Source organism: Equus asinus, chromosome 3 (assembly GCF_041296235.1).
Source record: "Equus asinus isolate D_3611 breed Donkey chromosome 3, EquAss-T2T_v2, whole genome shotgun sequence".
In the NCBI taxonomy this organism is placed as follows: Eukaryota; Metazoa; Chordata; class Mammalia; order Perissodactyla; family Equidae; genus Equus; species Equus asinus.
Genome location: NC_091792.1, coordinates 76,963,178 through 76,988,241, shown reverse-complemented (window position 1 = coordinate 76,988,241; position 25,064 = coordinate 76,963,178). Strand labels below are relative to the sequence as shown.

The 25,064-nt window shown below is 38.7% G+C and overlaps 1 protein-coding gene across 1 annotated transcript in view; it reads left to right on the top strand.

The window, feature by feature from the left end:
* Nucleotides 1–26: 26 nt before the first annotated feature.
* Nucleotides 27–25,064, top strand: part of LOC139044921 (centromere-associated protein E-like) — a 79,526-nt gene continuing 54,488 nt past the window's right edge. Inside the window, exons 1-13 of the mRNA XM_070506503.1 lie at nt 27–89; nt 1,272–1,363; nt 3,392–3,481; nt 3,602–3,720; nt 4,629–4,748; nt 5,184–5,265; nt 5,434–5,501; nt 5,579–5,644; nt 16,139–16,190; nt 17,713–17,800; nt 18,149–18,278; nt 19,358–19,477; nt 20,606–20,764. Of these exons, the coding sequence (XP_070362604.1) occupies nt 34–89; nt 1,272–1,363; nt 3,392–3,481; nt 3,602–3,720; nt 4,629–4,748; nt 5,184–5,265; nt 5,434–5,501; nt 5,579–5,644; nt 16,139–16,190; nt 17,713–17,800; nt 18,149–18,278; nt 19,358–19,477; nt 20,606–20,764 (1,242 nt within the window). The 5' untranslated portion in view covers nt 27–33. The remainder of the gene's footprint in view (nt 90–1,271; nt 1,364–3,391; nt 3,482–3,601; nt 3,721–4,628; nt 4,749–5,183; nt 5,266–5,433; nt 5,502–5,578; nt 5,645–16,138; nt 16,191–17,712; nt 17,801–18,148; nt 18,279–19,357; nt 19,478–20,605; nt 20,765–25,064) is intronic.

The following is a 25,064-nucleotide window of genomic DNA, read 5'->3' as shown; positions in this document are numbered from 1 at the left end:
GTGCGGGCGTCGAGCCGGCCGGCGCTCGGCGGGATGGCGGAGGAGGCGGCGGTGGCCGTGTGCGTGCGCCTGAGGCCGCTCAACAGCAGGTAGGCCGTCGGCAGCTCGGCCGCTCGCCCTTGGTGCGCGGTCCCGGCCCGGGCGAGAGACGGGCCGGCCGGGGCTTCTCTCGACGCTGCGCAGCCGGCTCCCTGCGCGCTGGCCGCTGGCCCGGCCGCCCGGTGTCCCGGGGCGCGAGGCCCAGGCTGCTCGCTGCGCCCAGGCTTCGCTCCGGCGGCGGCTGGCTCAGCGTTCAGGACGCTGCGAGCCTGATATTCGCCCATTTGGAATTCTTTCCTTTTGGTACAGGGTAGACACTACCGTCGTTGCCCCGTGGATCTTACATTCTAGAGGAGGAGACACAGAGGTCATGAACCCTATAGAGAGAGCAGGAAGGGCAAGAAATGATGTCTGTTTGCTTCTCTAGTCTCTGCCCCTCCCTCAGAATACTAACACATTTTTGCATTTGAGAAATATGTGTTAAATGTTACTGTGTTAAATAAAGGGGAATATCAAGACGAGGACTTCCCTCTTGTCTAGGAGCTCATTATCTAATGCGTTAGAAGACAGCTCCGGAACAAAACCATCACGACACTGTGACAGGTGCTGTGACGGGCAGGTGGGGAGTGTGCCGGAGGGGTCATTAGCCCCACAGCGAGATGACGGCGTGGGAGACGGACAGGGCTGGTGTCAGGAAAGTCCTGACACTTTTCAGGGAGAAAGAATAGTTACGTTACTTGATGGAAACGGAAGTCGGGGTATTCCAGGCACAGAGGGATTAAATCTCTTCTCTTGGGGGAACCTTCAGATAGTTGATTTGTCTTGAGTTAGGGTGTATATAGGAAGTCAGAGGAAGCAAAGGTTGAAGAGAGAAATAAACATGATCGAAGTCTCACGTGCCGTGTGTTGAGGATTTCGGATGGTTTTGAAAGATGTTAAGCAAGAAGGATAATCGGAGTTGCGTTTGAATGTATCTTTTCAGCATACAGTGCTGGGTGGGGGAAGGGCGTGAAGACCTTCCCAGGGACGCTCCGGTGAGAGGGCAGGAGGTCAGGGAAGCCCCATTGAAAAGTGGTGACCCCTTAAAGGTGGACTTTCCACATTTCTCCCAATTATAGTATAGGTCATTACCATCCTTTAAAATATTCTTCAGAAGACGAAATCTTTTAAATTATCTTTCATATAACAGACTTCAAAACTAGTTATAAAATGCACTGTTTTTATTCTTTTAGAGAAGAAGCTCTTGGAGAAGATACGCAAGTTTACTGGAAAACTGACAATAATGCTATTTATCAAGTTGATGGAAGTAAATCCTTCAATTTTGGTAAGCTTATAATAGCATCAAAAGTAAACATATTATCCTTTTCCTTTTAAGAGTACAAAAGGCTTATCCAGAATACTGGATTTGACATTAAAGATAAGACTAAGCCGTCTGTAAACTGCTTCAGTGGAAGATTTGAAAAATTGCTCATCCATCCTTTATGATAAGTAAGATAATGAATTGATGTTTAAAACACAGTTATAGTCATAATGCCTTATGACTGAAACTAACATTTTTCCTCTTATTCATTAGTGTATTTGTGGCCTAAGACTCCGTAAGCCCAAAATATGTTGCTTAATGTCAAGTCATCTTTAAGATCTTTCAGTTAGGTATATTCTTTCCACAATTATTTTCAAGAAAACTCTTTAAAGAATAAATAGTGAAGATATTCCTTCTTGGCTAGAATACAGTGGGTACCTACTGCCCCTTTTGTGGAGCTTGTCATATGGTGGGAAGAAAGACTTTAGACTACTAATTACACTTATGATGACATGGCTTTGTGGGAGTTTCTAGCAGGGGATCTAACTAGCTTAGGTACCCGGCACCTGTAGGATGAGCGAGAGCTAGCTAGGGCAAAAGGACTTGGAGGCCCTCAAGGTTGGCCAGGCTGATTTGTGTATTGATTTAGCACATTCTGTATAGTGCTGACCATGTGCCGGACACTGTTCTAAGCACCTCATATATATTAACTCATTTAATCCTCCTAACAAGCCCATGTGATAGGTACCTTCCCATTTTAATGAGGAACTGAAACGCAAATCACACAGCCAGCAAATGGAGGAGTCAGATCTGTGTTCCAGCCACACTGCCATGCTGCCACGTAGGCACCACAAAGCACAGTAAGGTCCCCTCAACAACCTTAGGAGTGAGAGTGATTAGGTTGTTGACTTAGTGTTATGCTAGAAAGCCAATATCTAAGCCTTTAGAGTAAAGATGTATAGAATAGAAAATGATTCCTGGTAAAGGACTATTTGATAGTATCAACATAAATTTTTAAAAGGTAGAACAGTATGTTCCAGAGATGATAAAACCAAGAACAAGGGATACACAGGCATTCTGACTCAAGTGCTGCAGGTTCTCAGTAGCTGTGTATGCTCACAAGGGGTTTGGACTCACCTACCTGTCTGAAGCAGCTGGTATTAAGATTTGAATCATCCTGCCATCTCTCCTTGCCCTGAACTCCTGACCCCTGGCAGCATTCAGATGGCACTTTGGTTTCCCATAGGGTTCTACCTGCAAGTGCAGATGTTGGTCATGGTGCAAGCCGTGTGAGCACTGAATTTCTCAAGACAGTTGATACATTTCCCTCCTGACTGACAAATCCATTTCTTGGGGGCTTTCTAATGTGAGCCCATCACTGAGAGAGTGGTCCATTTTTGATGCACCAACAAAGGAGAGACCACATCCTGGACTGGTGGATTCATCATGGCAAGTGCTACCTAACCCCAGCCCTCAGCAGCCAGCCAACCAGCTGTTCTCTGTAACACTTCAGCTTGGCTCGGTGCTTTTCTTCCAATTGTCTGTGTTTCTTGGTTTAGTTTGAGCCAGGCCTTCTTGCTAGATATGTTATAAACACTAAAATTTCTCAAAGAATAGTAATAGTTTGCATTTCCTAAGTATTAACCATATGTTCACAGTAATTCTCTAAGGAAGATAATATATATTCACTTTACAGGTTAGGGAAGTGAGGCACAGAGACATCATCCACGTTGCCCGAGGTCACATAGCTTGTAAGTGACAGAACCAGGATTTGCAGGCAGTCTGATTCCAGATCCCCAGGTTCAGCCACTATGCCTCACTGCCTCTTGAAAGCACATAAGATAGCTGACTTGTGTTTTTTTGTGTGAGAACCAGCACATTTTACTTTATAGAGAAGTGTATTTTCAGAGGACCAATAAGTTGAAGAAAATATTGTGAGTTAAATATTTTATCATACCATATCCTGACAATTTTATTTCTTTGGGCAGCTACTAATTCAAAGTGAAAACACAGTTGATTTGTTTAGTTTAACTTGTGTGGTTTTTTTTTTAGATCGTGTCTTTGACAGTGATGAATCTACTAAAAATGTGTATGAGGAAATCGCAGTACCAATCATAGATTCTGCCATACAAGGCTACAATGGTTTGTATCCACTGCAGAAACGTTTTATTTAGTCTTGGGTGTGTGTTCAACAGTATTGATAGTTTTACATACTCTCGATGCTTTTTCAATCTTTGTGTGTGTGTGTTTTTGTGTCCCCAGGTACTGTATTTGCCTATGGGCAGACTGCTTCAGGAAAAACATATACCATGATGGGTTCAAAAGATTATTTGGGAGTAATACCCAGGGCAATTCATGACATTTTCCAAAAAATTAAGAAGGTAAATAGCCAAATTTCCGGTACATACGGGTAAAAGCAGTCACCTCTTGTCATGGTGGAAGGAAGCAGGTTTACAGTTCTCTTTCGATTATCCACGGGGAAGGAAGAAAGGCATAGCGTACATTTGCTTTCCCCACAGCCTTGCTTTAGAGCTTAGAGTCCTTTCATTCTTTCCCTTGAATCCTGAAGCAGTGCTGCTCCTGTCACAAAGCAGGCATTGAGGAACAAGAAATCTTAACCCTGCCTTTGAGGAGCTGTCCGTGATCGTTCAGGAGCAGGAGAGGGTAGATGTGGTGAGAAGACCAGGATAGGCAACCTAATCAGTTAAGGCGGGTTTTCAATTTGTTTTTTCCTTACTGTTTTAATGATTTTTAATGTTCTTATTTGAACATCTGTTTGTAGGGTTTTATTTTAAGCTTAGAGAGTTGGACTGGGCACCCTCTTCTTCGAATTTTATGATGCCATACTTTTCATTATTTCTGAAACAATGCTTTTATATTTCTTTTTTTTTTTTAAAGATTTTATTTTTTCCTTTTTCTCCCCAAAGCCCCCCGGTACATAGTTGTGTATTCTTCGTTGTGGGTTCTTCTAGTTGTGGCATGTGGGATGCTGCCTCAGCGTGGTCTGATGAGCAGTGCCATGTCCGCGCCCAGGATTCGAACTAACGAAACACTGGGCCGCCTGCAGCGGAGCACGCGAACTTAACCACTCAGCCACGGGGCCAGCCCCAATGCTTTTATATTTTTGTGTTTACTTTTGTCAATATAGAACCATAGGATTTTTTTTGTTTGTTTTACAAAGATAACTTCTCAAAGAATATTTTAATGTTTATTATGAGCACATCAACATTCAGTATTAGGTTTTCATAACTGGGTGATCTCTGATGTTTTTACATATGTTTTCCCCTAGTTTCCTGATAGGGAATTTCTCTTACGTGTGTCCTACATGGAGATATACAATGAAACCATTACAGACTTACTCTGTGACACTCAAAAAATGAAGCCTTTGATAATTCGGGAAGACTTCAATGTGAGTAACAGTGGCTCAAACAATACAGTTACTTATTGGGATTATAGTTCATGAACATTAACCTTTACTTTCCATTATTTTTTAAAATGTCTCCTGTTTCTGTGATTTGTTTTTTGTTTTCTTTCTTAAATGTTTATGAGATCATCTTTTAAGTGATGTGTATCATTTTGAAATGTTGACAGTTGTAATATTTTTGTGTAAGGGCCTCAAAAGAACAAGATGGAAGTATCAGGTTAGAATTTGGTGTGCTTTTGTATAGGATATAAATTGTAAATATCATAGATTTACTTCTTATTTTTATACAGAGTAATATTCTCCATTTTCTACTTTTAACTTCTACAAATTAATTCTGTAATAGTTTGCACCTTCTCTTGAGATGCACACTTTTAAGTGACTTCTATTTCTCTACTCTTCCCATCATTAACCTTGTTTCAGAGGAATGTATATGTGGCTGATCTCACAGAAGAAGTTGTTTATACACCAGAAATGGCTTTGAAGTGGATCACAAAGGGAGAAAGTAAGACTTTATGCTGTATTTCCTCAAAACACTTGTAGAATAGTAAAAACTATTCACTTGAATGTATTTAGGCTTCAAATCACACTTTTCACTTTTAAGCTACAGTAAAAGTTAATGTTTTTCTTTGGATTTTAATATATGCCGCTGAAATATGACTCATTTTTACAGAGAACAGACACTATGGAATCACAAAGATGAATCAAAGGAGCAGTCGTTCTCATACCATTTTTAGGATGGTGGGTAATTCTCTCTCTACTTGGTCTTTCCAATTAAGAAGACACTAATTTTTCTACAAGTTGCCTTTTCTGTCTAGATTTTGGAAAGTAGAGAGAAAGGTGAACCCTCTAATTGTGAAGGATCTGTCAAGGTGTCCCATTTGGTGAGTATTGGTAAACCCTGCTAATGTACTCTATGGGCCAAAGCAAAATTTAATTCAGCTGCTGGATGTTTGGTTTCATAAGAACTGTTAACTAAATAGGGAAAAACATCTATAAATTGGTAGTTTATTCTTATCGGTAGCATGAGATAACTAGTTAAAATATAGGAAAAATTCGGGGGTCTTTCTTCCTGTTATGTTATGGCTGCCATCTCCTAAAATTTAGATGTAATGGTTGTAGGAGTTGAGGCCTTTCCTAACCAGTAACAAAAGAGGATTTGGGTTTTTTTTTCCAATCTACATTTAAAACTTAAAGTAATCTTGGAATTTGGTGATTTTTTTTTAACTTAGTCTCAGCCAGTAGAATTGAGACTTGTGAGATCAACAGAAACCTAGATGGGATGGTTAAAAAATAAATCACATATTCAAGTTCGTTCTTAAGTACAATAAAAAAATACGTTTTATATTATGAGCACAATGTTTTATGGTTTTTATTTTTTTAATGAAAAAAAATTACATTTATTTAACCGATGGAAATGTTGCCACTGTTGACGATGTATTCAAAGTATGCATTCTGTAGATGGCACTCTCTTTGGTTTACAGCACAGGCCTTCCCATGCATCCTCCAAGTTGTGTTGGATCATATGCTGATTCACCCAGAGTTTCTTTTTGTTTTCAAATGGAGTGTTTCTTCCAATAAACTTTATTTTTCCCCCAAGGTAGTTTCTTTCTTTCTTTTTCTTTTTTCTTACTGTTCTGTTGGACATGCGTGTCAGTGAAAGCAAATTAAAATGAATTGAGGGGGTTTGCGGCATTCTACAGATCTGAAGAATTTATTGCAACAGGAGAAACCATTGTGGTCTTTCTTATCATTTAATTTTAACAGTCCGTAGATACTGGGACTTTTTGTTCCCCCTTAATTGCAATTTTTCTCCCAAATGGTGGGTTGAATTTATTTATTTATTTATTTATTTTTTATTGAGTTAATGATAGGTTACAATCTTGTGAAATTTCAGTTGTACATTACTGTTTGTCATTCGTGTTGTAGGTGCACCACTTCACCCTTTGTGCCCACCCCCCACCCCACCTTTCCCCTGGTGGCCACTAATCTGGTCTCTTTGTCTACATTTTTAAATTCCTCATGTGAGTGGAGTGAATCAGAGATTATCCTTCTCTAACTGGCTTATTTCACTTAACATAATTCCCTCAAGGTCCATCCATGTTGTTGCAAATGGGATGATTTTGTTCTGTTTTGCATCTGAGTAGTATTCCATTGTATATATATATACCACATCTTCTTTATCCATTCATCTGTTGATGGGCACTTAGGTTGCTTCCATATCTTGGCTATTGTAAATAATGCTGCAGTGAACATTGGGGTGCATAGGACTTTTGGAATTGCTGACTTCAAGCTCTTTGGATAGATATCCAGTAGTGGAATGGCTGGATCGTATGGTAGTTCTATTTTTAATTTTTTGAGGAATCTCCATACTGTTTTCCATAGTGGCTGCACTAGTTTGCATTCCCACCAGCAGTGTATGAGGGTTCCATTCTCTCCACAACTTCTCCAACATTTGTTAATATTAGATTTAGATATTTTTGTCATTCTAATGGGTGTAAGGTGATATCTTAGTGTAGCTTTGATTTGCATTTCCCTGATGATCAGTGATGATGAGCATCTTTTCATGTGCCTATTGGCCATCCGTATATCTTCTTTGGAGAAATGTCTGTTCATGTCTCCAGCCCATTTTTTGATCGGGTTGTTTGATTTTTTGTTGTTGAGTTGTGAGAGTTCTTTATATATTATGGATATTAAGCCTTTGTCAGGTATATGACTTGCAAATATTTTTTCCCAGTTAGTGGGTTGTTTTTTTGTTTCAATCCTGTTTTCATTTGCCTTGAAGAAGCTCTTTAGTCTAATGAAGTCCCATTTGTTTATTCTTTCTATTGTTTCCCTTCTCTGAGTAGACATGGTGTCCGAAAAGATCCTTTTAATACTGATGTCAAAGAGCGTACTGCCTACGTTTTCTTCCAGAAGCCTTCTGGTTTCAGGTGTCACCTTTAGGTCTTTGATCCATTTTGAGTTTATTTTGGTGAATGGTGAAAAAGAATGGTCAATTTTCATTCTTTTACATATGGCTTTCCAGTTTTCCCAGCACCATTTGTTGAAAAGACTTTCTTTTCTCCATTGTATGCACTCTGCTCCTTTGTCGAAGATAAGCTGTCCATAGGTGTATGGTTTTATTTCTGGGCTTTCAATTCTGTTCCATTGATCTGTGCACCTGTTTTTGTACCAGTACCATGCTGTTTTGATTACTGTAGCTTTGTGGTAAGTTTTGAAGTCAGGGATTGTAATGCCTCCCGTTTTGTTCTTTTTTCTCAGGATTGCTTGAGCAATTTGGGGTCTTTTGTTGCCCCATATAAATTTTAGGATTCTTTGTTCTAATTCTGTAAAGAATGTCATTGGGATTCTGATTGGGATGGTGTTGAATCTGTAGATTGCTTTAGGTAGAACGGACATTCTAACGATGTTTATTCTTCCAATCCATGTACATGGAATGTCTTTCCATCTCCTTATGTCGTCATCCAATTCTCTCAAAAAGGCCTTGTAATTTTCATTATATAGGTCCTTCACTTCCTTAGTTAAATTTACCCTAAGGTATTTTATTCTTTTTGTTGCTTTTGTGAATGGTATTGTGTTCTTGAGTTCTTTTTCTGTTAGTTCGTTGTTAGAATATGGAAATGCTACTGATTTATGCAAATTGGTTTTATACCCTGCAACTTTGCTGTAGTTGTTGATTACTTCTAAGAGTTTTCCAATGGATTCTTTGGGGTTTTCTATATATAAGATCATGTCATCTGCAAACAGCGAGAGTTTCACTTCTTCCCTCCCTATTTGGATTCCTTTTATTCCTTTGTCTTGCCTGATTGCTCTGGCCAGGACTTCCAGTACTGTGTTAAATAAGTGTGTACAGTACTGTGTTAAATAAGTGATGATACATGTCTTGTCCTGTTTTCATGGGGATGGTGCTCAGTTTTTGCCCATTGAGTATGATGTTGGCTGTGGGTTTGTCATATATGGCCTTTATTATGTTGAGATAGTTCCCTTCTATGCCCATTTTGTTCAGAGTTTTTATCATAAATGGCTGTTGGATCTTGTCAAATGCCTTCTCTGCATCTATTGAGATGATCATGTGGTTTTTATTCCTCAGTTTGTTGATGTGGTGTATCACGTTGATTGATTTGCGGATGTTGAACCATCCCTGTGTCCCTGGTATGAATCCCACCTGATCATGATGTATGATCCTTTTGATGAATTGCTGAATTCGGGTTGCCAAAATTTTGTTTAGAATTTTTGCATCTATGTTCATCAGTGATATTGGCCTGCAGTTCTCTTTTTTCGTGGTGTCCTTGTCAGGCTTTGGTATCAGCGTGATATTGGCCTCATAGAATGTGTTAGGAAGTGTTCCATCCTCCCTAATTTTTTGGAATAGCTTGAAAAGGATAGGTATTAAATCCTCTCTGAAAGTTTGGTAGAATTCCCCAGGAAAGCCATCTGGTCCTGGGGTTTTATTCTTTGGGATGTTTTTGATTGCTGTTTCAATCTCTTGCCTTGTGATTGGTCTGTTCAAATTGTCTGCTTCTTCTTGAGTGAGCTTTGGGAGATTGTAGGAGTCTAAGAATTTATCCATTTCCTCTAGGTTATCCATTCTGTTAGCATAGAGTTTTTCATAGTATTCTCTTATAATCCGTTGTATTTCTGCAGAGTCTGTTGTTATTTCTCCTCTTTCATTTCTGCTTTTGTTTATTTGAGCTTTCTCCCGTTTTTTATTTGTAAGTCTGGCTAGGGGTTTGTCAATTTTATTTATCTTCTCAAAGAACCAACTCTTTGTTTCGTTGATCCTTTCTACTGCCTTTTTTGTTTCAATAGTATTTATTTCTGCTCTGATTTTTATTATTTCTCTCCTTCTGCTGACTTTGGGCTTTGTTTGTTCTTCTTTCTCTAGTTCAGTTAGGTGTAGTTTAAGATTGCTTATTTGGGATTTTTCTTGTTTGTTAAGATGTGCCTGTATTGCAGTGAATTTTCCTCTTAACACAGCTTTTGCTGTATCCCATATGAGTTTGTATGGCATGTTATCATTTTCATTTGTTTCTAGGTATTTTTTCTTCTTTAATTTCTTCAACGATCCATTGCTTGTTCAGTAGTGTATTGTTTAGGCTCCACATCTTTGTGCCTTTCTCAGCTTTTTTCTTCTAATTAATTTCTAGCCTTATAGCATTATGATCGGAGAAGATGCTTGTTATTATTTCAATTTTTTTTAAATTTGTAGAGGCTTGCCTTGTTTGGCAACATATGGTCTATCCTTGAGAATATTCCATTTGCACTTGAGAAGAATGTGTATTCTGCTGTTTTAGGATGAAGTGATCTATATATGTCTATTAAGCCCAATTGTTTTTTCATTTAGCTCCACTATTTCCTTGTTGATTTTCTGTCTGGATGATCTGTCCATTGATGTGAGTGGGGTGTTGAGGTCCCCTACTATTATTGTGTTGTTTTTAACATCTTCCTTTAGGTCTGTTAATAGTTGCTTTATGAATCTTGGTGCTCCTGTGTTGGGTGCATAGATATTTATAAGTGTTATTTCTTCTTCATGAAGTGTCCCTTTGATCATTATATATTGTCCCTCTGTGTCTCTCTTTACCTGTCTTATTTTGAAATCTGCTTTGTCTGATATAGGAATTGCAACACCTGGTTTTTTTTTGCTTGCTATTAGCTTGAAGTATTGTCCTCCACCCTTTCACTCTGAACCTGTGTTTGTCCTTGAGGCTGAGGTGTGTTTCCTGGAGGCAACAAATTGTTGGATCTTGTTCTTTAATTCATTTTGCCACTCTGTGTCTTTTTATTGGAGAGTTCAGTCCATTTACATTGAGAGTGATTATTGATTCATGTGGACTTAATGCTGTCAATCTGTTGCTCGTTATCTGGTTTTCCTGTGTTTGTCTTCCTGTGTGCTTTAGCCTACCCATTTAATACTGCACTTTCTTATGCTGGGTTTCTTAGCTTTTTCCTTATTTATGTTTTGTGGCTTTGTTGTGTTTTTTAGTTTAGTGTCTACCCTGAAGTTTGTATTTTGAATCTCGTGTATAATATAGTCTATTCTCTGGTGGTCTCTTACTTACTTGGCCTAGACTAATTTAGTCCCTTTGCTCTTCCCCTCCTAAATTATTATTTTCATTTCTTTTTTTTTTAAGATTTTATTTTTTTCCTTTTTCTCCCCAAAGCCCCCCAGTACATAGTTGTATATTCTTCGTTGTGGGTCCTTCTAGTTGTGGCATGTGGGACGCTGCCTCAGCGTGATTTGATGAGCAGTGTCATGTCTGCGCCCAGAATTTGAACCAACAAAACACTGGGCCGCCTGCAGCAGAGCGCGCGAACTTAACCACTTGGCCATAGGGCCAGCCCCGTTATTTTCATTTCTTATTCCAACTCGTGTTATGAGTTTGTAGTTAGAGTGATAAGATCCACTTTGCTTTGGTAGTTTCCTTACCTTTGTCCTAATGCTATAGGTGAATATTTGCTATCCTATTCTGGTTCTATTTATCTGTCTCCCTACTCTGTGGATTGTGTCCCCTTTCTCCCTTTTTTCTTTTTTCAGGTATGAGAGCCTTCTTGAGGATTTCTTGTAGTGGAGGACTTTTGGTTACAAATTCCCTTAACTTTTGTTTGTCTGGAAAAGATTTAATTTCTCCCTCACATCTGAAGGATATTCTTGCTGGATAGAGTATTCTTGGCTAAAGATTTTTATCTTTTAAAGTTTTGAATATGTCACTCCATTCTCTCCTAGCTTGTAAATTTTCTGCAGAGAAATCTGCTGAAAGTCTGATAGGAGTTCCTTTGTAGGTTATTTACTTCTGTCTTGCTGCCCTGAGTATTCTTTCTTTGTCTTTCATTTTTGCCATTTGTACTACTATATGCCTTGCAGTAGGTCTTTTCACATTGACAAATCTAGGAGATCTGAAAGCTTCCTCTACACACATTTCTCCCTCAATCCCTAGATTTGGGTAGTTCTCTTCTATAATTTCATTAAGAACACTTTCTGCTCCATTTTCCTTTTCCACGTTCTTGGGAATTCCTATTATCCATAAATTCTTTCTTCTCATTGAATCCGCTATCTCTCAGAGATTTTCCTCATTTTTTTAACTCTTAGTTCTCTTTCTTCCTCTGTCTGGAGCCATTCGGCCTGTATATCTTCAATTATGCTAATTTGCTCCTCTCTGGTGTCTACACAGGCATTCAGGGAGTCCGTATTCTGTTTTATCTGGTCCATTGTGTTTTTCATCTCTAGTTATTCTGTTTGATTCTTCTTTATAATTTCAATCTCTTTTGTGAAGTAACTCCAGAACTCGTTGGCTTGTTTCTCTATCTTTCTCTCTATCTCATTGGGTTTTTTGATTATAGCTGCTCTGAACTCATTTTCACTTAGTTTACCTATTTCTAAGTTCTCAGGACTTAATTCTGTGTTTTTATTGTTTTCCTTCTGGTCTGGAGCTTTTATAAATTGCTGGATGGTAGAGGAGCGGTTTTTTCACATGGTGGTAGAATTGAGTTGCAGTTACAGCCTGTTGCCACTATATGGGGGTTGAGAGCCGCGTGTTTTGAGCTCTCCGCCTTCGGACAAGATGGCAGCACCCAGCATTGTTTGCCAGGGGGAGGGGCTGTTTTTCTGGCTCGCCGATCTGGATTTGGATCAGTTCTGTTTTCTGGTCTCCTGAGGCCCTGGGTTTATGGGGTCCCCACACACGGAAGCTTTCCCCCATCAGCGGGTTTCCACTATACCGGCGGCAGGAGTCCTGGGCAATCCCCCGGTCACGTGGCCCCTCCCCCACTCCTTCCCTCACCTGCGGCAGTGATCCCAGACTCTAGGGGAGGGAGCGAAGTTCTCTCCTACCCTGTTCCAGCTCCTCTGAGGCCAGCAGCAGGGTCTCTGTCCTCCGTCTTTTTGATACTCTAGGTCTCTGATCTCCTGGCATTAGGTTTATTAGCTGAAATTCAGTTTTTTTTCAGTCCTTTGTTGTAGTTTGGAGGGGAGAGAGTCCCAGGTCACCTCACCCCGCCATTTTGCTCCACCCACCCCGTCCATGAGCACAATGTTTTAGACTGTAAATCGCTTGAAGGGAAGAGTAATGTCTAATTCATCTTTATAGCCCCAACACATCGTATGTAGTTTATATTCAATACCTGTTTGTTGAATGAGTGAACATAAGCATTATGCAAACACTCCTTACCACATAAGTAAACCTCCCATTTCCTTCTTGCTGCGCTGTATCAATTCTCTCTGTTTTTGTGCTTCCTTCCTATTCCTTACCATTATTACTTTATTCTCTGTCTTCAGGACCTAAATTCTTTAGCTTGATGTGGGATACGATTTAAGATTATTCTGTTTGGGAGCTGGCCCCGTGGCCAAGAGGTTGAGTTCTCATGCTGCTTTGGAGGCCTGGGGTTTCGCCACTTTGGATCCTGGGTGCGGACCCAGCACCGCTCATCAGGCCACGCTGAGGTGGTGTCCCACATAGCACAGCCAGAAGGACCTACTACAACTAGAATATACAACTGTGTGCTGGGGGGCTTTGGGGAAAAGAAGAAGTGGGGGGGAAGATTGGTAACAGATGTTAGCTCAGATGCCAATCTTTAAAAAATAAAGATTATTTTATTTGAAAACTTCAGGGAAAAAACGAGTAAATCTATAATATGTTTATTCACTTTGAGATTTTGAAAAATCACTCAAGTATCTAATTCTAGTTCACCCCAGTTATTTTACTACACAGTATAATGTCTATTATAATAGCCTATTCTTTCTTCAGTTTAACAATAAAAAACCCCACAAAACCTAACTTCTGTTTTGTTTTCCAAACCTGGCCTGTGATATTTCACTGCAATTTTTAACTTTTCTCTTAATAATGTAGCTTTAATACTCTTGACATATTCAGTGATCCATTTGGTGACTTTTCTTGTGTTCTTTGATGTTCTATTATCTGGCGACCTTAGATATCATCAAGTCCAGCCCTCCAGCCTCCCGCTCACTCTAAGTATCTTCTTGGAAAGAAGTCTTCCCCAGAGTCATTTTCTGGCTCTTTGGAGGGAGTCTCTGAGTGTCTCCTGGCCTTTCTGGGAGAATAATATCCAGGTTCTCTTAGCTCTGCTCCGTCTCTGTTCCCTTCTGTGGCTTCTTTTCCCTACCTTTCTAACAAAAACTCAGGCGTGTTCTGTGGCCTTTCTTACTTCCCCGTTGCCCTCTGACATTTGGTTCACATTTGTCTTTTGATGACAGCCATATATTTATTTTGTCTAGAGCTCTGAGTTCTAATTCATATCTTCCTAAAGATTGTTATAATGGTGTGTCTCACTGATATCTCAAATTTTAGTGTGTCTAAAACCAAGTTATTTCTTCCTACCATGGTGAATATTCCTTTTTCCAGTATTATCAGTGTTATCCTGGTCACCTAGGCTGGAAACCCAAGTCAGTTTCACCTCATCTTTTTCTGCCTTCTCTTTTGTCCCGTCATCCCCGTTTTTTATTGATGCTACCCTTTAGCATTCCATGGGTGTCATACTCAAGTCCTCATCTCTTGAATTACTGTATCATTCCCCTGGACCTGGCCCCCATGACCTGGTTTTGCTTCTTCAGTCTGTTATGCAGATTTCTGATGTCACTAAGCTTGTGTCGTGTCACTTCCTTGGACAAGATCTGGCCACTCTTAACCAGTCTAACTTGACGTCCTTCTGCTCCATGTGCGCTCCTCTCTTAAGGATAGGTTGGGCCACTTGGTATCTTTGAACACTAATGCTTATTCCCATCTTTATACCTAAGTTCATGCTGCCTTCACCACCACTTCACCCCTTTATTATGTATCTAGGCCATCTGTGGTAGATACTACACAGGAAAGGTGAGACTTCTTTGAATGTTTTAAAGAAAGAAGTATCTGAGACAGGACTCCAAAGCAGAAGTGTGTAATCACCTGCTCATCACTGGAGGTCTCCACAGAGACAAATAATTTAAATCTTTGACTTTCTTTTAATGCATTAAGAATATTTGCGGAGGCTTTACAGTGTTCTGAGCCCAGGACTGGGCTCTGAGATTAAAAGAGTAAAGAAGACATCCCTCCATACTTACTGTCTCCATGGCAACCTCCCTAGTCCAGGCCGCCTTGTCTCCATTCACATTCCTGCCCCAGCCTCCTAACTGGGCTCCTGGCTACGGTCTTGCCCCTCTCCAATCTGTTTGCCCCCCAGGGGCCCAGGTGACCCTTGAGGAAGTTCAGTCAAGCATGTCACTCTTGTCAAAGCCGTCCAATGGCTTCCCATTGCATCCCAAAAACCCACTTCTGTACCCTATCTTGTCCCATCTCTCCTTCACCAACTCTGCCACACTGCCCTTTCCATTTCTTGAACACACCAAGCTCATTTCTGCTTTGTGACTGGTGTGCTGGTTGTTCTTTAATCTGGAGTATGGTTCCCTTGGTCTTTGCAGGGCTGGCTCCCTCTTCTCCGTCCTTCCAGATCTTAGCTGAATTGGGGGACTTCCCCTGCCATCCTGCCCAAAGAGCCTGTCCTGTCCTTTCCTCTTCCCACTTCTAACACTCTGTTTAAATTGTCTGTATTACGCTTAACATGCTATGTTTCTTATTTGTTTGTCTTTTTCTCTCCTCTCACTAACTTCCTCCTCCCCGAGTCCCACCCTGTGCAGAACATAAGCTGAGAGCAGGGTCCTCATTTGCCTGTTGCGCTGCCATATCCCTAGCACCTAACGTGCTGCCTGCAGCACGACAGGCAGTCAGTTCTTTCCAACAATATTTGTGAAATGGAAGAGAGGCCCATGGTTTTAAAGATGCTACAGTGTGGTCAGAGACGCAAATAACTAGCTCAACACAGTAAGTGCTATAATAACCAGTCATATCTATAAAGACCTCTGGGTACACCGTTGAAAGGTCAATTCATTCACGGTATAGGGAAGGAAGGATCAAGTTGACAAAGCTACACTGGGAAGGTGGCAGTTGCCTTTGGTCGTGAAGGAAGAGTAGGGGCAGACTAGAACATCAGAATCAGCGAAACACAGGGAATGGCAAAGGGTAGCTGTGCATGGTGTGGAGGGCATAGTCCGTAGTTCAGCCAGAGTTAAGAGTAACTGATGGACAGAAATGAGGCTAGAGCAACACAAGTGCCGGATTATAAAGAATCGTATTCACCATGGTAAGATTTCGAACTTTGTGTAGGAAAGTGAACCTATTCTGGCAGCATTATGGAGGAGGTATTATAAAGAAGGAACAAGATGTTGAGCTCAGTTTGACTCAGACAAGGGAAGGCTTAAATAGTGAGGTGAGAAACAAGGAAACAGATGGGGTGTTCAGATAAACCATGGGTTAAAAATGTTCTTCCAGTACTTTGGATTTTATTATTTCAAGTTACACTTCCTAAAGGTTTATTTTCATCTCCTGCAGAATTTGGTTGATCTTGCAGGCAGTGAAAGAGCTGCTCAAACAGGTGCTGAAGGTAATGAAAACTCATGAAATATTTTGGTCTGAAAGTCCTCCTGTTCTTTAACAGAGTAAAAGTGCCACCATGCATTTTAGAGACTAATAAAGTAATGATGATAATTTTGTGATAAAAGTCTTTAACAGAAAAAGCAGCTTCCTTATCTGGCTTATTATCTGCTTTGTGCTGCTGTAGCGTTAGTTAAAAAGATGAAACTCTGTCGTTGACAGGATTTATAGTTGGAAAGCTCCTGAGAGTCCCATGAACACCATAATCAGTAAGGAAATTCAGAAAAGTGGCAGGATACAAAATTAATCTATAGACATGAGCACCTCCTAACACAACAGCCGGTTGGAATATTTAATGTACGAAAAGACCCCCTTTGCAATAATGACTTAAAAGGCATAATACCTAGGAAGAAACTCAACAAAAATTGTATAAGACCAAAATAAGGAAAACATTAAAACAGACCTGAAAGAGGTAACCAAACACTGAGACAAATGAAAACGCATACTTAGATGGGAAGTTTCAGAACCATAAAGATGTCAGGCCTCTCTCTGTGTTAGTTTCCTGCAGCCTGACATAGAGACATTCAGCTGAGTGTGGCCTGTACCCACCACACCAGTGGATCCTCAGACCTGTGAACAAGAAATAAATGCCTGTTGCTTTAAGCTGGCTTGTTAAACAGCAGTATTCCAGCAATAGCTGAATAACGCACCTGTGCAATAACTGCTGTTCAGAAGGATTTGTTGCAGTATTTTTTGTGTACATGGCAGATTGAACACCTGCATGTCCCTCAGCAGGGTGCTAGGTAAATAAATTCTGATACATCCATACAATGGAATTCTATGCTGTAAAAAAGAGTGAAAAAGACCAATGTTTACCAATAAGATAGATGATATATTGCCAAGTGAAAAAAGCAAAGTGCAAAATAGTGTGTAAAGTATGTTACTATTTATGTAAAGAAGAAAGGGGAAAAATTAATACGTATGAACTTGTATTTCTAAAAATCTCTAGAAGAATAAACTAATAATAGTTCTTGGTTAGAGCGATAGGAACTGGTTGAAAGGAGAATAAAGTGAGAGAAACCTTTTTCAGTAGACTTCCGTTTAAGACATGTGAGCATATTAACAGTTTAAAAATAAGGACTTTTGGTTGTGAACCTCTAGGAACTAACTTGGTTGCACGTCATTAGTTGCCTGTATTGGAGGTTTGGAAAAATAGATTTGAATTGAGGAGTTCGAGGAGCTCTTTTAGGACGTGGTGCAGACATGGGCTTTCCTGCATTCTTATTCTTTTCTTAGTCGTCTTTTTCGAGCTGTTTCTCTTGGGTGAGAGCCTTTCTGCTTCACGTGATGGGTGGGAGGAAGGGAAGGGTGCCTGTCAGCAGTGGGAGGAAAGGTGGGCGCAGATCTAATTTGAAGCACAGACTGTAGCATCTGACCCTGCAATTTCTAATTTCTCCCATAAATTACTGATAAATAAGTTCATCATCTAGTACAGGGGCCAATTTGTTTTCTTATTTATTTAATAAATGCAGGTGTGCGACTCAAGGAAGGCTGTAATATAAATCGTAGCTTATTTATTTTGGGACAAGTGATCAAGAAACTTAGTGATGGACAAGTTGGGTAAGTTTGTCCCATTGTACATTTACCTATTAATGCTTACGTTTTTCATTAGGTTGAAAATTATGATATTTCAGTGACACTCAAATAAATGTACTGATACCCCTGTATGTTCAAAAGCTTCTGTGATTCTATGAGCATGCGTTGCTTCTTATATGTATGACCGTGACCTACTAAATTTACTTTATATTTTAAATATTTTCTAGTTAGTAGTTTTGCTCTGCCTCAAGTAACCAGTAAAGAATGAATTTTTTAAACTGTAGCAAATTTAAGGTTCTGCGTTAAAAATAAACCACTTTTGTTATATAAAAAGTTTTACTCTTTTTCTCCCCAAACTCATCTCTCACTAAGTGGTTTCATAAATTATCGAGATAGCAAATTAACACGAATTCTCCAGAATTCCTTGGGAGGAAATGCAAAAACACGCATTATCTGCACAATTACTCCAGTGTCTTTGGATGAAACCCTGACTACTCTCCAGGTGAGTTTGATTTTTATCTCGAATCAATATGGGGGAAATCATCTTTCAGAAGGAAAAATTAGCTACTAAAATTAGGTGTAATTTTTTGTAATTGACATAACATACCTGTTAAAATAAAATTGGTGTGTCTACTAAATAGCATTCCTTAATCTTCCCAAACTTCAATCATTCATATCCTGCCTCCCCAATTTTTGCCACATCCAACAATATTTTATTGAAATTGACTTGATTTTTTCTTAAATAACTCACTTTTTAAATTTAACTTATTATAAAAGGAAACTTTCTATCAGTCCCATAAATGAAAAACTGGTTATCACTTGGAACAAACAGAAGGTGACCCAAAAAATGGGTGTGCGTGTTTATAACAAAATAATTCTTAAGTTCCTGCTAACAAATTGTTGCCTGCCTTTGCTCTGAGCCTAAGGCCTGTATTTTCTGTTTTCAAAAGAAAAGAAGAATGAGAACTGTCAGTAGAATAGCTGTCTCAATGAAGGGTTCAGTGTTATTTAATGGGCACCCTCACGTACCCAGTTAAAGTTACTTTTGACACTCATGCTCTAAGAAACATCACTTTAAGTAGCTATTGAGCGCTGGATCAAGGTTCTGTCAGAGAAACAAAGGTAGGAGATAGCGTTCCTGGCTTCACAGAATTTATAGTCTTATAGTGAAGATAAGACCTGTCTTCCAGCGTGATTTCCTTGGATTAAAAGTTAAGTGGCTAATAAGTAGGACAGAGTTCAAAGGAAGGAGAGGTGCTTTTGACTGGAAGTGAAGCTTCAGCGCAGAGGGAGCATTTGCCCTGGACTTTGAGGAGTAGATGGATTCCAGTGAGCCAGGGTGTGTAGGCTCTCTGTTGGCATCTGTCTTCAAGATATTTCTCTGACCCTCCTGAAGACTAGTGGCAAAGGTAAGTTATGGACATTGTTACAGGGACGTAGAATGCTGTGTGTTCAGAAGCTGTAAGCCACCTGGGAAGCTTTTACTGATGTTTCTTTACAAAAGAAAATTACAAGAAACCTAAATATTAATTAAACTAATCTTTTGGTGTCAACGTTTAACACTCTTGTATTTTTTCCCAGTTTGCCAGCACTGCTAAATATATGAAGAATACTCCTTATGTCAATGAGGTGTCTAGTGATGAAGCTCTCCTGAAAAGATATAGAAAAGAAATAATGGATCTTAAAAAACAATTAGAGGAGGTATGTATGAACTGTGTATTTCAGTAAAGAATAGAGATGGATTTAGAATTGAGATCTGCCTACATGCCCAGAGACTCTTAAATCCTCAATATCTGAGTTCTACAATCTAAATTTAAAACAAGTAGTTTTTAACTAAGGAGAAATCAACCCGTAAAAACTTTACTATAAACTGCAAGATTTGGTTTCTTGAAATTATTTTAGATTTTGTTTTTCATTTCCAAAGGGCAAAATTTGAGATTTTCAAATGGGCCAAGTAGAGATACGTTTTTTTAAGAGATAAAAACTGTCACAAATACAGAGAATTAGGTTAAAAAGAGAGACGATGAATAGTGTTTAAAACTACTTTGTTTCATTTTACATTATCTTGAATTCCTCTTCTAGCCCTAAGATAGCAATCTAATAAGATAGCATAATTGCTTGTCATTACCATTTGTTTGTTTAAACCATCATGGTCCCCAGTCTGTAAAAAACTTACATTTTACTGATCTTTTTAAAAATGACCTAAAATGTCAAATGGCGGTCTTAGAAGGATCTCTCTTCCTTTGCTATAGGTATTCAAGTCTCTGCTTTATGATTTCTCTGCCTATTTATATATTTTTAGTCAATTAATAGAATTGCTTTAACAGCATTGATATAATCTTATACATGGCATATAGAATAGTGACATGAGGAGAAATGTATATTTTACCCTATTATAAGTTTGAGAAATTATTGATTATGGTAACTGCATATTGGTGTTCTGCAGGTAGGGCATATTTTATTTCAATAAAATTAAAATTCTCAGGCCAGCCCTGTGGCCTAGTGGTTAAGTTTGTTGCACTCCACTTTGGCAGCCCGGGTTCAGTTGCCATCCGCAGACCTACACCACTTGGCGGCCATGCTGTCCTGTTGTCCCATGTACAAAATGGAGGAAGATAGGCACAGATGTTAGCTCAGGGCAAATCCCTTTCAAGCAGAAAGAGAAAGATAGGTACAGATGTTAGCTCAAGGTGAATCTTCCTCAGCAAAAAAAAAAGAAAAGAAAAATTCTCAAAACTCACATACAAATTTATATTTTTTTAAACTATACTTTCAAGGTTTTAAAACCTACCTACATTTATTAATGTAACCCAATATTACATTCTTTAGGTTTCTTTAGAGACTCGGGCCCAGGCAATGGAAAAAGACCAATTGGCCCAACTTTTGGAAGAAAAAGATTTGCTTCAAAAAGTGCAGATTGAGAAAATTCAAAACTTAACACGAATGCTAGTGACCTCTTCTTCCCTCACATCACAACAGGAATTAAAAGTAAAATTTAAAAGACAACAGCTTCTTTTCTTCTTCTTTTTTATTATTGTTTTTTTTAATTGCAGTAACTTTGGTTTATAACAGTATATAAATTTCAGGTGTATATCGTTATATTTCAATTCCTATGTAGATTATATCATGCTGACCACCAAAAGACTAATTACCATCACCACACATGTGCCTAATCATGCCTTTCAACCTCTTCTCTCCCCCTTTCCCCTCTGGTAACCACCAATCCAATCTCTGTTGCTATGGGATTGTCTTTTGTTGTTTTTATCTTCTATTTGTGAGTGAGATCATACAATGTTTGACTTTCTCCCTCTGACTTTTTACTCTCAGCAGCAATACCCTCAAGGTCCATCCTTGTTGTCACAATTAGCCAGATTTCATCCTTTTTTATGGCTGAGTAGTATTCCCTTGTGTATATATACCACATCTTCTTCATCCATTCATCCCTTGACGGGCACCTAAGTTGCTTCCAAGTCTTGGCTATTGTGAATAAGCCTACAGTGAACATAGGAGTGCATGTATCTTTACGCATTCACGTTTTGACGTTCTTTGGATAAATACCCAAGAGTGGAATAGCTGGATCATATGGTAGGTCTAGTCTTAATTTTTTGAGCCATCTCCATACTGTTTTCCATAGTGACTGCACCAGTTTGCACTCCCACCAGCAGTGTATGAGGGTTCCCTTCTCTCTACATCCTCTCCAACACTTATTGTTTCCAGTCTTGTTAATTATAGCCATTCTGACAAGAGTGAGGTGATATCTCATTATAGCTTTGATTTGCATTTCTCTGATAGTGATGTTGAACATCTTTTCATGTGCCTGTTGGCCATCCGTATATCTTCTTTGGAGAAATCTCCATTCAGATCTTTTGCACATTTTTGAACTGGGTTTTTGGTTTTTTTGTTGTTGAGATGTATGAGTTCTTTGTATATTTTGGATATTCACCCCTTTTTTGATATATGGTTTACAAACATCTTCTCCCAATTGTTAGGCTGTCTTTTCCTTTTCTTGATGGCTTCCTTTGCTGTGCAGAAGCTTTTTAGTTTGATGTAGTCCCATTTGTTTATTTTTTATATTGTTTCTCTTGCCCAGTCAGGCATGGTATTTGAAAATATGCTACTAAGACCGATGTCAAAGAGTGTACTGCCTATGTTTTCTACTAGAAGTTTCGTGGTTTCAGGTCTTATATTCAAGTCTTAAATCCATTTTGAGTTGATTTTTGTGCATGGTGTAAGGTAATGGTCTACTTTCATTCTTGGGCATGTGGCTGTCCAGGTTTCCCAACACCATTTATTGAAGAGACTCTACTTTCTCCATTGTATGCTCTTGGCTCCCCTGTCAAAAATTAGCTGTCCATAGATGTGTGGGTTGATTTCTGGACTCCTGGACTCTGGATTCTGTTCCATTGATCTGTGTGTCTGTTTTTATGCCATACCATGCTGTTTTGGTTACTATAGCTTTGTAGTATATTTTGAAATCAGGGAGTGTGACGCCTCCAGCTTTGTTCTTTTTTCTCAGGGTTCCTTTGGCTATTCTGCGTCTTTTGTTGTTCCATATAAATTGTAGGATTCTTTGTTCTATTTCTGTGAAAAATGTTGTTGGAAATTTGATTGGGATTGCACTGAATCTGTAGATTACTTTAGGAAGTATGGACATTTTAACTATGTTTATTCTTCCAATCCAAGAGCATGGAATAGCCTTCCATTTCTTTACATCTTCTTCAATTTCTTTCAACAATGTTTTATAGTTTTCAGTGTACAAACCTTTCACCTCCTTGGTTAAGTTTATTCCTAGATATTTTATTCTTTTTTGTTGCAACTGTAAATGGGATTATATTCTTAATTTCTCTTTCTGCCACTTCCTTGTTAGTGTATAGAAACGCAACTGATTTTTGTATGTTGATTTTGCATCCTGAAACTTTGCCGTATTTGTTTATTAGTTCGAGAAGTTTTTGGTGGGTTCTTAAGGGTCTTCTATATATAAAATCATGTCATCTGCAGCTAGTGACAGTTTCACTTCTTCCTTTCCAATCTGACCGCTGTTTATTTCGTTTTCTTTCCTGATTGCTCTGGCTAGGACTTCCAATACTATGTTAAATAAGAGTGGTGACAGTGGGCATCCTTGTCTGGTTTCTGTTCTTAGAGGGATAGCTTTCAGTTTTTCTCCATTGAGAATGATATTAGCTGTGGGTTTGTCATATATCAGCTTTATTATGTTGAGGTACTTTCCTTCTATACCCAATTTATTTAGAGTTTTTATCATAAATGGATGCTATATCTTGTCAAACGCTGTCTCTGCATCTATTGAGATGATCATGGGATTTTTATTTTTCATTTTTGTTAATGTGGTGTATCACGTTAATAGATTTGCAGATGTTGAACCATCCCTGCATCCCTGGAATAAATCCCACTTGATCATGGTGTATGAAATTTTTAATGTATTGTTGTAGTTGATTTGCTAGTATTTTGTTGAGGATTTTTGCATCGATGTTCATCAGTGATATGAGCCTGTAATTTTCTTCTTTTGTGTTGTCCTTGTCTGCTTTTGGTATCAGGATGATGTTGACTTCGTAAAATGAATTTGGAAGCTTCCTCTCTTCTTCAATTTTTTGGAAGAGTTTGAGAAGGATAGGATTAAGTCTTTGAATGTTTGGTATAATTCACCAGGGAAGCCGTCTGGTCCTGGACTTTTATCTTTTGGGAGGTTTTTGATAACTGTTTCAATCTCCTTACTGGTGATCGGTCTATTCACATTCTCTACTTCTTCTTGATTCAGTTTTGGAAGGTTGTATTAGTCTAAGAATTTATCTATTTCTTCTAGATTATCCAGTTTGTTAGCGTATAGCTTTTCATAGTATTCTTTTATAATCTTTTGTATTTCTGAGGTATCTGTTGTAATTTCTCCTCTTTGATTTCTGATTTTATTTATCTGAGCCTTCTCTTTTTTTCTTGGTGAGTCTAGCTAAAGGTTCGTCGATGTTGTTTATCTTTTCAAAGAATCAGCGCTGAGTTTCATTGATTTTTTTTCCTGGTTTTTTTTAGTCTCTATTTCATTTATTTCTGCTCTGATTTTTATTACTTCCTTCCTTCTACTGATTTTGGGCTTTGTTCTTCTTTTTCCAGTTCCTTTAGGTGCACTGTTAGACTGTTTATTTGGGATTTTTCTTCTTTGTTGAGGTAGGCCTGTATTGATATAAACTTCCCTCTTAAAACCGCTTTTGCTGTATCACATAGACTTTGGCCTGTCGTAGTTTCATTTTCATTTGTCTCCAGATATTCTTGATTTCTCATTTGATTTCTTCTTTGACTCAATTGTTGTTCAATAGCATTTTGTTTAAGCTCCATCCATTTGTGGCTTTTCTGATTTTCTTCCTGTAGTTGATTTCTAGTTTCATACCATTGTGGTCAGAAAAGATGCTGGGTATTTTTTCAGTCTTCTTAAATTTATTGAGACTTGTTTTGTGGTCTAATATGTGATCTGTCCTGGAGAATGTTCCATGTCCGTTTGAAAAGAATGTGTATTCTGCAGGTTTGGGATGGAATGTTCTATACATGTGTACTAAGTCCATCTGGTCTAATATGTCATTTAAGGCCAACGTTTCCTTATTGATCTTTTGTTTTGATGATCTCTCCTTTGGTGTAAGTGGATTGTTAAAGTCCTCTACTATTATTGTGTTGCTATTTCTCCTTTTATGTCTGTTAATAATTGCTTTATATGTCGAGGTGCTGTTATGTTGGGTGCATAGATATTTGTAAATGTTAAATATTCTTGTTGGATCATTCCCTTTATCATTATGTAGTGCCCTTTGTCTGTTGTTACAGTTTTTATTTTAAAGTCTATGTTTTCTGATATGAATATTGCTACCTCAGCTTTCTTTTCATTGCCATTTTCATGGAGTATCTTTTTCCATTCCTTCTCTTTCAGTTTGTGAGTGTCTTTAAGTCTGAAATGCATCTCTTGTATGCAGCACATATATGGGTCTTATTTTTTTTATGAAAGATGACAGCTTAAACTTGATATATAGGGAATAGAATTGGTATTCTTATATGCTTATTATATAGCTATGTGTTTCTTATCCTTTGATACAGTATATTTTAGGAAAGAACCTTTTGTGTATTTGCCTATACCTCAACAACACCTAGAACGTTCATTAAAAATACTTAACCCTGATTCCCATATGAAGAGATCCTAATTCAGAAAGTCTGGGATGTAGTCAAGGAATCTATTTGCACTATACTTCTTATGAAATTCTAATGAAATTGATTAGGTGATTGGAAACCACAGGTGTCT